At 36.3% G+C, this 13,845-nt stretch overlaps 1 protein-coding gene across 1 annotated transcript in view; it reads right to left on the bottom strand.

Annotated features, from left to right (window-relative positions):
* The window catches only part of NEK11 (NIMA related kinase 11), a 261,051-nt gene that overhangs the window by 191,345 nt on the left and 55,861 nt on the right, over positions 1 to 13,845 (bottom strand). The window contains exon 3 of the mRNA XM_047099560.1: positions 10,981 to 11,099. Within this exon, the coding sequence (XP_046955516.1) occupies positions 10,981 to 11,099 (119 nt within the window). The remainder of the gene's footprint in view (positions 1 to 10,980; positions 11,100 to 13,845) is intronic.

Below are 13,845 nucleotides of genomic sequence, written 5' to 3'. Positions count from 1 at the left end.
CTGTTCTCTATACTTAAGACTATGTTTCATGGTTTCTCTCTCTTGTTCTTCTTTCTGTTTGTTTGTTTGTTTGTTTGTTTTTTGCCTTTGCTCATTTGTTTAGTTTCTTAAATTCCACATATGAGTGAGATCATATGAGACCTGTCTTTCTCTCACTGGCTTATTTCATTAGCATTATACTGTCTAGATCCATCCATGTTGATACAAATGGCAAGATTTCATTCTTTTGTATGGCAGAATAGTGTTCCTTTATATATATATATATATATATATATATATATATATATATACACACACACACACACATGTACATATATACACATAAACACATGTATATGTATGTATATATGTATATATGTATATATATACATATACATGTGTATATGTGTGTATATATGTACATATATGTACATATATATGCATATATACACACATATATATACATATATATATATATATATATATATACACACACACACAACCTAAGTGTTGCAACCTAAGTGTTGTTTAGATACATAAATGGATGGTGTGTGTCACACCACATCTTCTTTATCCATTTATGTATCTAAACAACACTTAGGTTGCTTCCATAATTTGGCTATTGTAAATAATGCTGAAATAAACATAGGGATGCATGTATCCCTTTAAATTAGCATTTTTTTATTCTTTGGGTAAATACCCAGTAGTGCGATTACTGGATCATAGGGTAGTTCTATATTTAATTTTTTGAGGAACCTCCATATTGTTTTCCATAGTAGCTGCACCAGTTTGCATTCCCACCAACAGTGCACAAGGGTTCCTTTTTCTCCACATCCTTGCCAACGCTTCCCGTTTCTTAAGTTTTTGATTTTAGCCACTTCTGAGGCGAAATCTCATAGTAGTTTTGATTTTCATTTCCCTGATGATGAGTGATGTTGAGCATCTTTTCATGTGTCTGTTGGTCATCTGTATGTCTTTGGAGAAATGTCTGTTCATGTCTGCTGCCCATTTTTTAATTATTGGTTTTGGGGTGTTGAGTTGTATAAGTTCTTTATATATTTTGGATACCAACCTTTATCAGATATGTCATAGGCAAATATGTTCTCCCATTCCATAGGTTGTCTTTTAGTTTTGTTGGTTGTTTCCTTTGCTGTGCAGAAGCTTTTTATTTTGATGTGGTCCCAATAGTTTATTTTTGCTTTTGTTTCCCTTGCCCCAGGAGACATATCTGGAAATATGTTGTTACAGCTGATGCCAGAGATATTACTGGCTGTGCTTTCTTCTAGGATTTTTATGGTTTCAGGTATCACGATTAGATCCTTAATCCATGTTGAGTTTATTTTTGTGTATTGTGTAAGAAAGTGGTCCAACTTCATTCTTTTACATGTCACTGTCCAACTTTTCCAAGACCACTTGAAGACACTGTCTTTCATGAATAGACACTTCTCCAAAGAAGACATCCAGATGGCCAACCGACACATGAGAAAATGCTCAACATCACTCATCATCAGGGAAATACAAATCAAAACCACAGTGAGTTACCCCCTCACACCTGTCAGAATGGCTAACATTAACAACTCAGGCAACAACAGATACTGGAGAGGATGCAGAGAAAGAGGATCTCTTTTGTATTGTTGGTGGGAATGCAAGCTGGTGCAGCCACTCTGGAAAACAGTATGGAGGGTCCTCAAAAAGCTAAACATAGAGCTACCCTACAACCCAGCAATTGCACTACTAGGCATTTATTCACGGGATACTGGTGTGCTGTTTCGAAGGGACACATGCACCCCCATGTTTACAGCAGCACTAACAATAGCCAAAGTATGGAAAGAGCCCAAATGTCCATCCATGGATGAATGGATAAAGAAGATGTGGTGTATATATACAATGGAGTATGACTCGGCAATCAAAAAGAATGAAATCTTGCCAATTGCAACTATGTGCATGGAACTGGAGGGTATTATGCTAAGTGAAATTAGTCAGAGAAAGACAAAAATCATATGACTCCACTCATATGAGGCCTTTAAGAGACAAAACAGATGAACACAAGGGAAGGGAAACAAAAATAATATAAAAACAGGGAGGGATACAAAACAGAAGAGACTCATAAATACGGAGAACAAACTGAGGGTTACTGGAGGGATTTTGGGAGGGGGGATGGGCTAAATGGGTAAGGGGCACTAAGGAATCTACTCCTGAAATCACTGTTGCACTATATACTAATTTGGATGTAAATTTAAAAAAATAAAAAGTAAAACAAGTTAAAAAAATGAAGACACTGTCCTTTTCCCCTTACATATTCTTTCCTTCTTTGTTAAAGATTAATTGACCATATAATTGTGGGTTTATTTCTGGGATTTCTGTTCTGTTCTATTGATCTATGTGTCTATGTATGTTATGTGCCAGTACCATATTGTTTTGATTACTACAGCTTTGTAATATAACTTGAAGTCTGGAATATCTCCAGCTTGTTTTTCTTTTTCAAGATTGCTTTGGCTATTTGGGGTCTTCTGTGGTTCCACACAAATTTTAAACTGTTTGTTGTAGTTCTGTGAAAAATGATGTTTGTAGTTTGACAGGGATTGCATTAAATTTGTAGACTGCTGGGGCACCTGGGTGGCTCAGTCTGTTAAGCGTCCGACTTTGGCTCAGGTCATGATCTCGTGGTCTGTGGGTTTGGGCCCCGTGTCAGGCTCTGTGCTGACAGCTCAGAGCCTGGAGACTGTTTCAAACTCTGTGTCTCCCTCTTTCTCTGACCCTCCCCTGTTAATGCTCTCTCTCTGTCTCAAAAATAAATACATGTTAAAAAAAATTGTAGACTGCTTTGGACAGTACACACCTTTTATTTTTTTTTATTTTTTTTCAATATATGAAATTTATTGTCAAATTGGTTTCCATACAACACCCAGTGCTCATCCCAAAAGGTGTCCTCCTCAATACCCATCACCCACTCTCTCCTTCCGCCCACCCCCCATCAACCCTCAGTTTGTTCTCAGTTTTTAAGAGTCTCTTATGCTTTGGCTCTCTCCCACTCTAACCTCTTTTTTTTTTTTCCTTCCGTTCCCCCATGGGTTTCTGTTAAGTTTTTCAGGATCCACATAAGAGTGAAACCATATGGTATCTGTCTTTCTCTGTATGGCTTATTTCACTTAGCATCACACTCTCCAGTTCCATCCATGTTGCTACAAAGGGCCATATTTCATTCTTTCTCATTGCCACGTAGTACTCCATTGTGTATATAAACCACAATTTCTTTATCCATTCGTCAGTTGATGGACATTTAGGCTCTTTCCATAATTTGGCTATTGTTGAGAGTACTGCTATAAACATTGGGGTACAAGTGCCCCTATGCATCAGCACTCCTGTATCCCTTGGGTAAATTCCTAGCAGTGCTATTGCTGGGTCATAGGGTAGGTCTATTTTTAATTCTTTGAGGAAACTCCACACTGTTTTCCAGAGTGGCTGCACCAATTTGCATTCCCACCAACAGTGCAAGAGGGTTCCCATTTCTCCACATCCTCTCTAGCATCTACAGTCTCCTGATTTGTTCATGTTGGCCACTCTGACTGGCGTGAGGTGATATCTGAGTGTGGTTTTGATTTGTATTTCCCTGATGAGGAGCGACATTGAGCATCTTTTCATGTGCCTGTTGGCCATCTCGATGTCTTCTTTAGAGAAGTGTCTATTCATGTTTTCTGCCCATTTCTTCACTGGGTTATTTGTTTTTCAGGTGTGGAGTTTGGTGAGCTCTTTATAGATTTTGGATACTAGCCCTTTGTCCGATATGTCATTTGCAAATATCTTTTCCCATTCGTTGGTTGCCTTTTAGTTTTGTTGGTTGTTTCCTTTGCTGTGCAGAAGCTTTTTATCTTCATAAGGTCCTAGTAGTTCATTTCTGCTTTTAATTCCCTTGCCTTTGGGGATGTGTCAAGTAAGAAATTGCTACGACTGAGGTCAGAGAGGTCTTTTCCTGCTTTCTCCTCTAAGGTTTTGATGGTTTCCTGTCTCACATTCAGGTCCTTTATCCATTTTCAGTTTATTTTTGTGAATGGTGTGAGAAAGTGGTCTAGTTTCAATCTTCTGCATGTTGCTGTCCAGTTCTCCCAGCACCATTTGTTAAAGAGACTGTCTTTTTTCCATTGGATGTTCTTTCCTGCTTTGTCAAAGATTAGTTGGCCATACGTTTGTGGGTCTAGTTCTGGGGTTTCTATTCTATTCCATTGGTCTATGTGTCTGTTTTTGTGCCAATACCCTGCTGTCTTGATGATTACAGCTTTGTAGTAGAGGTTGAAGTCTGGGATTGTGATGCCTCCTGCTTTGGTCTTCTTCTTCAAAATTACTTTGGCTATTCGGGGCCTTTTGTGGTTCCATATGAATTTTAGGATTGCTTGTTCTAGTTTTGAGAAGAATGCTGGTGCCATTTTGATTGGGATTGCATTGAATGTGTAGATAGCTTTGGGTAGTATTGACATTTTGACAATATTTATTCTCCCAATCCATGAGCACAGAATGTGTTTCCATTTCTTTATATCTTCTTCAATTTCCTTCATAAGCTTTCTATACTTTTCAGCATACAGATCTTTTACATCTTTGGTTAGATTTATTCTAGGTATTTTATGCTTCTTGGTGCAATTGTGAATGGGATCAGTTTCTTTATTTGTCTTTGTGTTGCTTCATTATTAGTGTATAAGAATGCAACTGATTTCTGTACATTGATTTTGTATCCTGCAACTTTGCTGAATTCATGTATCAGTTCTAGCAGACTTTTGGTGGAGTCTATCAGATTTTCCATGTATAATATCATGTCATCTGCAAAAAGTGAAAGCTTAACTTCATCTTTGCCAATTTGGATGCCTTTGATTTCCTTTTGTTGTCTGATTGCTGATGCTAGAACTTCCAACACTATGTTAAACAACAGTGGTGAGAGTGGACATCCCTGTAGTGTTCCTGATCTCAGAAAAGGCTCTCAGTTTTTCCCCATTGAGGATGATGTTAGCTGTGGGCTTTTCATAAATGGCTTTGATGATGTTTAAGTATGTTCCTTCTATCCTGACTTTCTCGAGGGTTTTTATTAAGAAAGGGTGCTGAATTTTGTCAAAGGCCTTTTCTGCATAGATTGACAGGATCATATGGTTCTTATCTTTTCTTTTATTAATGTGATGTATCACGTTGATTCATTTGTGAATGTTGAACCAGCCCTGCATCCCAGGAATGAATCCCACTTGATCATGGTGAATAATTCTTTTTATATGCTGCTGAATTCGATTTGCTAGTATCTTATTGAGAATTTTTGCATCCATATTCATCAGGGATATTGGCCTGTAGTTCTCTTTTTTTACTGGGTCTCTGTCTGGGTTAGGAATCAAAGTAATGCTGGCTTCATAGAATGAGTCTGGAAGTTTTCCTTCCCTTTCTATTTTTTGGAACAGCTTGAGAAGGATAGGTATTATCTCTGCTTTAAACGTCTGGTAGAACTCCCCTGGGAAGCCATCTGGTCCTGGACTCTTATTTGTTGGGAGATTTTTGATGACTGATTCAATTTCTTCACTGTTTATGGGTCTGTTCAAGCTTTCTATTTCCTCCTGATTGAGTTTTGGAAGCGTAGTACACACCTTTTAATAATATTTTGTTTTTCCAACCCATGGAAATGGAATGTCTTTCCATTTCTTTGTATCATCTTCAATTTCTCCCATCAATGTTTTTATAGTTTTCAGAGTACCTACCTGTACTCTGAAACCTAACTCTCATCTCTTTGGTTAGGTTTACCCTTAGTTATTTTATTATTTTTGGCTCAATTGTAAATGGGATTGTTTTCTTAATCTCTCTGCTGCTTCATTATTGGTGTATAGAAATGTAACAGATCTGTACATTGACTTTGTATCCTATGACTTTATTGAATTTGTTTATCAGTCTTAGCAGTTTCTAGTAGAATCTTTTGGGTATTCTAAATATAGTTATCATGTTACCTGCAAATAGTGAAAGTTTTATTTCTTCCTTAACAACATGGATGTCATTTCCTTTTTCTTTTTTATTTTTTTTGTCTGATGGCTGTGGCTAAGACTGCCAGTACTATGTTGAATGAAAGTGGTGAGAGTGGACATCTTTGTCTTGTTCCTGATCTTATGAGGCACTCAGTTCTTCCCCACGGAGTATGATGTTAGCTGTGTTTTTCATATAAGGTTGAGGTATGTTCCCTCTAAGCCTACTTTGTTAAGGATTTTTATCAATGGATATTGTGCTTTGTCAAATGCTTTTTTTGCATCTACTGAAATGATCATATAGTTTCTATCCTTTCTCTTACTGATGTGATGTATCACATTGATTAATTTGCAAATATTGAATCACCTTTGTAACCCAAGAATAAATCCCACTTGATCATGATGAATAATTTTTTTAATGTATTGTTGGATTCAGTCTGATAACATTTTGCTGAGGTTTTTTGCATCTATGTTCATGAGAAATAGTGGCCTATAGTTCTTTTTTTGTTGTTGTGTCTTTATCTGGTTTTGGTATCAGGGTAATGCTGGTCTAATAGAATGAATTTGGAAATTTTCCTTCCTCTTCTATTTCTTGGAAAAGTTTGAGAAGAATAGGTATTAACTCTTCTTTAAATGTTTGGTAAAATTCACCTGTGAAGCTATTTGGTCATGGAATTTTATTTGTTTGGAGTTTTGTTTTTTTTTTTTTGTTTTTTTTTTTTTTTTACTACTGATTCAATTTCATTGCAGGTAATTGGTCTGTTCAAATTTTCTATTTCTTCCTGCTTCAGTTTTGGTAGGTTACAGGTTTCTAGGAATTTATCCATTTCTTCTAGGTTGTCCACGAGATAGTTTATTTTCTATAGGAGACATATTTAGACCTATACAAATTAAATATTTTGAAATGTAGATTATAGATTTGTGATCAGGAATAACATATAGCATTTCTCCATTTAAAAACTATTCTAGAGGTTGCTTATGGTGAATATAGTATAATGCATATACTTGTGGAATCACTATATTGTACATCTGGAGCTAATGTAACACTGCATGTCAATTATACTCAGAAATACCCACAAAAAACTAGTCTAGAGATTGGATCAAGATAGTGATAACTGCCTCACTTTTCCACCCAAAACTCCCAGAAATATGAGGAATTTTCAAGAGGAAATTCATAATAATGTTAGAGAATTGTTATATGTGGGCAAGAATTTTCATAAATGTTCTAAAAGAATGCAAAAAGAGGAACCCAAACCTAAAACACATAGAAGAATGTTGCCTCTACGTCCCTCTTCCCACAGCAGCAACCAGCTCAATAATATGCCCTGTATGGCTTTTCTCACTTCCCTGTCTCCCTCACTCTCCCCACTCATTGGCTCTGTTTCATGAAATCACCCTCTAGATAAACTTCTTACACTCCATTTTTTGTTTCAAGGCTCTGATATTGGGGGAATTCAGACAAGTTTTGGTGTTTCCCCAATATCTAGGACCTCAATTCTAACTTCCTTCCTTCTTTCCTTCCTTCTTTCTTTCCTTCCTCCTTCCCTCCATCACTTCCTTCCTTCCTTCCTTCCTTCCTTCCTCCTCCCTCCCTCCATCACTTCCTTCCTTCCTTCCTTCCTTCCTTCCTTCCTTCCTTCCTTCTTCTCTGTCTCTCTCCCTCCCTCCCTCTCACCCTTCCACCCTCCCTCTCTTCCTTCCACTCACTCTATCTCCCACCTTTCCTCTCTCAATCTCTCTCCAGATTTCACCCAGGATATTCACTATTAAACTCAGCACCATTACTTCAAACCTATCTTTCCAACTTCTCACTTGCCTCTTTGGGTGATGAAACTTGGGTTCATCCTTGACCTTCTCTTATCAATCTGACATATCCACATAATTTCAAGCCGAGTCATTTGAACTTATCAAGTTAACTCTCATCCTTCCATGTCCTGCCCACTACTGCCATATTGTTTCAGGTCATACAACCACATGCATAGATATTATAAAAGGTTCCAGACTGATATTCTGAGTTCCCCTCTCTCCTCTCTATAATTTATTACCCAGTCTTCCTGAAGCTCTGATCATAGTTCCACTCAAAAGGATTCTGTGGCATCATTGTCTATAGTACAAAATAAAGCCCTCTACAACTTGATGTCAACCTACCATTCCTCACAACTTCATCCATGTATCCCAAGAGCCATTCCAACTGACCTACTCATCATTCACTCTAAAAGTACCATGAGTTCCCACATCTGTGCCTTTTCCAACTCTGGTCCCTAAATCTGGAAAGCTCTGACTCATCTTTCACTTTATTCAAAACCTACATTGGGCCAAATATCACTTCTTCCAAGACCTTCATTGATTCTCCCAAGCAGAAACATTATCCCTTTTCTGATCTACTTTAGCATTTAGACTGTACTCTTTTTGGCACTCTTATCACTTGTTTTGAATTAGAGTATAATTTACATTAAAATGCATAAATCTTTAACTTGATGAATTTATCATCCTTGTAATCATCCACTTGGGTCAAGATATAGAACACTTGCAGCATCCAAGAAATTTCTTTGTGCCCCGTTCCAGTCAAAATCCCCTTCAAAGGGTAATCTCTATTCTAAGACTGCCTTTTTTTTTTTAAATTTCATATAAATGGAGCCATAGAAGATGCACTCTTTTGCATCTGGCTTCTTTCACCCAACATCACATCTCTGAGATTCATCCAGGTCATGCAAATCAGTTGTATGTCCTTCTTTTACTGCAGAGTAGTATTCCATCATAAGACTATACCACAATTTATTCAACCATTCTATTATAAATGGACATTTCTCAGTGTTTTGCTATTACAATTAAGGCTTCTATGGATATTTTGTACATGTCTTTTGTTGGACACAGGAACTCATTTCTCATCTCAGGAACAGAATTACTGGATCACAGGGTATTTGAGTGTTTAGGTTTTTTCTAAAGTGATTATACCAGCAATGTAAGAGAGTTCCAGTAGCTCCACATCCTTGTCAGCACTATTATTGTCAGCATTTTTTTTAGCCCTTCTGGTGACTATGCTTTCATTTCTATATAAATTACAACCACAAACAACAACATTTACAGAGTGCTTAACAGACTGCAAACTTTTTAAATGTGTAACATCTCAGTGAATATTACAGTCCTATAAGCAAGTAGGGAGAGTCCCATCATTATTCCTATTTTATAAATGAGAAAACAAAGGCTCAGAGAGGTTAAGCAGCTTGCCCAGGGCCATGATGCAGGATGTAGCAGAGACTCTGCATCTGATACATCCACTTGTTACAGGGTTTATAGTTATTTGGGTACATGCTTTATCTCTGCTAGTTTGCTAACAGTTTTTAAGGTTAGGTCTTATTTTTAATTCATCTCTGTTTAATAAATGAATAAATGAACCTAAGAATAAAATTTAAATTTCTGTCTATGCAGAAAAACTTTACAATGGTTGGTTATGGTAACAATAAATAAACACCACAATTTGTTATCTGAATCACAAAGGATGGTTATTTCAGGAACACAGACACACAAATATCCAAACATTTAGCTCCATTTAATAACTTTCTTAAAATGTTGAAGGATTCAAAAAAAATTTAAATCCTCTCTTTGAAGGACTATTTTAAAATCATTTACTATTAACTCATTTACTAGTAACCACACCAAACATACTGCAAATATTTGGATTACTAAATCAACCAGATTTCAGTTTTATATTTTGCTCAGAGAACATAAAGGTTGTCACTTTTATATGTGAAGATGACATATACATATGTGACATATACATATTTCCTTATGTATAAGCTAACAAATATGCATGGAATAGTAAAGAAAAGAAAAGAAATACCAATACAACTGTATACACATATGTCTACATTCAGCAGCTTTGGGTAGTTTATTAAAATATTATTTGATATTCTTTTATCATTGTTTCTTAGGAAAGTTTAACATCATTCAGAAAATTTTTATGAGTTGTCAATAAATCAGTAGCTATTTGTATCATCGAGCATGTGTTTATTTTTTTTGTTTTGTTTTCTACCTCTGTATTTTCTTTTTTCTCCTATGAAATTTATTGTCAAATTGGTTTCCATAAAACACCCAGTGTCGAGCATGTGTTTAGAAGATACATGGCAAAGCTCAGTATAATCTGGTCACTTCTTATGCATCTAGAAACCATAGGAAACACATGTGAGCTATCTGACATCCATGTGTAGCCAGACCTTGATGTATTCTATAAATTTCAACCTTTGTTCAAGAATGTTATCACATGTTCCACCCAGTGCTAAGTTGAAGGCTAACAGGGACAACTCCGAGTATCTGCTTTTGTCTATGTGTGTTCCTCTTTTCAAATGTGGTCATGCCATTTTGTATATCTATAAAACATCCAAAAATGATTACTTTTGACATATAAGAAATATAATTAAAAGTTTTAAAATACATGTTAAGGCAGAGATTATAATTGCAAGTTACAGACAACTGAACTCATAAAACATACTTTGACCTTCTGTATCAGATATTTCACATCAAAACTGACTTGGTCTAAATATTTATCTCTCTAAGTCCCAAGAATAACTTTTGCCTCAATTACTCAGCTCATGCTGGGATGTGAACACAGCTAACTTGTGCACTGACACATTCTAAGTTGATTGTGCAATTCATTTAGAGCATGCTAGGTATTTATAGTTCAAGCCTGTTGTAAAATATAATAAATTCATAGCATGCTAAAGGTATCTGAGAATCACTTGTAAACACAGGAGATGATCAGATAAATGAGAATGTGTTTAATACAAATTTCTGTTTTGTATTCAAGGCCAACTTGATTTCTAGAACAACAACAAAAAAGGCTATTCAAGTAAATCTTTTATATTGAATCATTCAACAGTTTCTTCATGGGAAAGCATATTGCAGATGTTTAACTACAGTCATTTACCTTTCATGATTGCTTCCTTTCATTCTACCCCCCAAAATTCATTTTTCAGGTTCAGACATGACTGTTAAAATCGTGTCCCTCAGTAACAAATGAACATACCTTTCATGCATGTAGTCAACTCCTAGCAACAGCTGGATAAACCATTCGATTATCTGACTTTCCGGAAAGGTTTTTCCAGCTTCTTTATATTCCTGAATTTTACAATCCAGGTCTCGGCCCTGAAACATAGTAGCATAATTTTTCATGTTTTTCTTTCAGTTAAGATTTTAAAATCAAGCTCTCTCTACAATAATTAATATATAACAACCACTGTTTATCACAAGAAAGTGAGGGCACATTGCCACTGTGAACTATCACTGACAGAGTCTCTCCTTGGCCGAACTCTCGCCAGGCTCCTTTGAGCTCTCTTCTCAACTAGGCCTCACCCTTGGCTTATAAAGACTTGAATAAATACTAACACACTTCTAATAGCTCAAGGCCACATCCCCAGGATGACCCTAGTCTTCCTTAAAGTGCCTGCCTAAGAAAACTTACAGCTGCCAAAAGAATTTACTGTTTGTTCCTGCCCGCATCTCGAGGTAGGGATCCCTGTCTCCTGGTTTCTGTGGAAGGGTAGGGACCTAATTTCAACTACTGCCAGTTAGCAAACCCAGATACATATGAACCAACTGCCTTCCTGCCTTCTCAGTGTTTCCCCTCCATGACTGTTCAGGTTCCCACTGTTTTCTCCCTTCTTCCAGTCTCACTATTTATCGTCCAGGCACTTCTGCACATATCAGAATATGTGCACAACAACAAGAGGTCAGCTCTTTCCCTGAGTGCCAGTTACCACATAAACTGTTTTCACCACTTTAAGTAATGCCCGCTGTGTTTATCTTTGACATCACTCAAGGACAAAACCCTTCTAAAAGGTTTTATTTTATTATGTTACTTAAATATTACCTAAAATGTATTACATTACATCACATATTTACATGTGTCCACATAAAACTAGGAATGACTTTTCTTATGCTTAGAGTTTTATACAACTATAGAAGCCTGACATATATACAAAGTAAAAATAAAAAGCCAAAATTAAAAATGAATGCTAAAATTAAAATGAATGCTATTAATTTAATATCAAGTGATGATGTTTTGGTGAAACTAAATCAGTCCTTATGTTGTGCATATGGCACTGGCTGCTGGAGTTCAGATTCTTTTCAGTTTGGCATGTCCAGACTAACATGTGTTTGGGATGACTTAACTCTCCTTTTGTCTATTTAACTACAGTAAAATCCCCAGGAATACAGCAACTGTTGATCTAGGTGGGGTCCAAACACATCATTTAAACATTTAGTCAGTCTGTCCTACTGCTCACTGGTGATAGGAAGAATAATCCTCAGTGCCAAAAATGAATCATGATCACAGTGACAAACATCTAAAGTTACCTAGCAGAGTCTGATATAAGGCCCTTTCTGATTGTGCTAATATTAATGTATTTCAACTACCATAGAAATGAATACACAAAATGTTAAATTTTCTCAGAGAAGCCCTATACCTGATCCCTTTCACCTTAAAACACTGAACAATTAAAAACAATTCAGGAAGTGTTTCTCTGAAAACAAGGAGGAGTGAAATGCAAGTGTTTAGGATATGCCAACAACACAGCCCCATGAGAGAAGAGAGGTACAATCCATGTCCCTAAGGAACATAAGGGCCAAACATTAAGCTACTTACAGACTATGCCTGACAGAGTTTTCATTGTTAAATGCAAAGGAAAAGCATTTATAAGCAAAGAAACAACCAAAGGGAAATTACTTCTAATCAAACAACATTAGGTCAACCAATCGACTCGCTTGTAATGATTTTTTTATTTCCTTTCAGTGCAATATACAAATAATTTGCTCCCATATTCTCACCTTACACAAGGGCATGACAAACGAGAAGGGGCATATCAAACCTTCCGCTTGTATCCTAGGTCACATTTAATTTCCTGCTGGATTTTCTGGGCTAAGGAGATCAAAGCTTGTTGGAATTCAAAACTACAGTGAATTGAATATTAGACTCCTTGTCAAAAGACTATCATTTTCTTCTTTCTCCAAACCTACCTTTCTTTATATCCCTCTCTTTTTAATCCTAGAGTTTATCAAAGTTCTATTGGATCATACAAGCTGTACTATCATAAGGTTTCTATAAGTTGCACAAAACATTTTTTGACAATAGAATATTACAACTTCCTGTGAAGTAGACACGAAAGCCCTTCAGATGAAAGGTAAGCTACCAATGCATATATATATTTCCAATCCAGGCTCTTCTATCCAAGAGGACTCTAGCAAAACCTCTCTCTCTCTCACACGCACACCTCCACACCCCCACATACTAATTTTAAAACAAAAAGCAAGATATCCTTTCAATATCCCATTTAGATTCTCTGAATATGATCAAATATCTCCACTGTCAGAAAGATAATTATATATGTTGCTGTGTCCTTCCTTAATAGCTTCAGATGAGGAGTGATGGATGGATGGGTAGAAGGAAGGAAGGAAGGAAGGAAGGAAGGAAGGAAGGAAGGAAGAAGGAAAGAAAAAAGAAAAACTTGCCTTATAGAAATATAATCCAACCCAATGTTTCTTACTTTAGAAAGGTCATACAAAAGTACAATTGTCCCTATGAAAACAGACTTTGCATATGTAATTGTCTACCCCAATTGTAATAACACTAAAATTTGGAAAAATTCATGTGTTAAAATAGCATTCCTTTCAAGAATTTATCCCAAATAAATTATATAAATGTGAATGTTTTACACATTTGTATCAGCTTTGGTATTGCTTTCTTTGTGAGTAGAATTATGTCCTTTGTGAGTTATCTTGCCATGACAGGAGCACACTCCCTGGGTGACATTTATTGTTAGTCTGACAATTACCTCCTAATGCTCTCTCCTTAAGTGGTAACTGAAACTTGCTTATTTGTTTCCTGCATTGATAT

This window comes from Lynx rufus, unplaced genomic scaffold (genome assembly GCF_022079265.1).
Source record: "Lynx rufus isolate CCGP_SWC_20201006 ecotype Redwood Valley unplaced genomic scaffold, mLynRuf1.p SCAF_5, whole genome shotgun sequence".
In the NCBI taxonomy this organism is placed as follows: Eukaryota; Metazoa; Chordata; class Mammalia; order Carnivora; family Felidae; genus Lynx; species Lynx rufus.
This window is presented reverse-complemented; position numbering and strand designations above follow the sequence as displayed.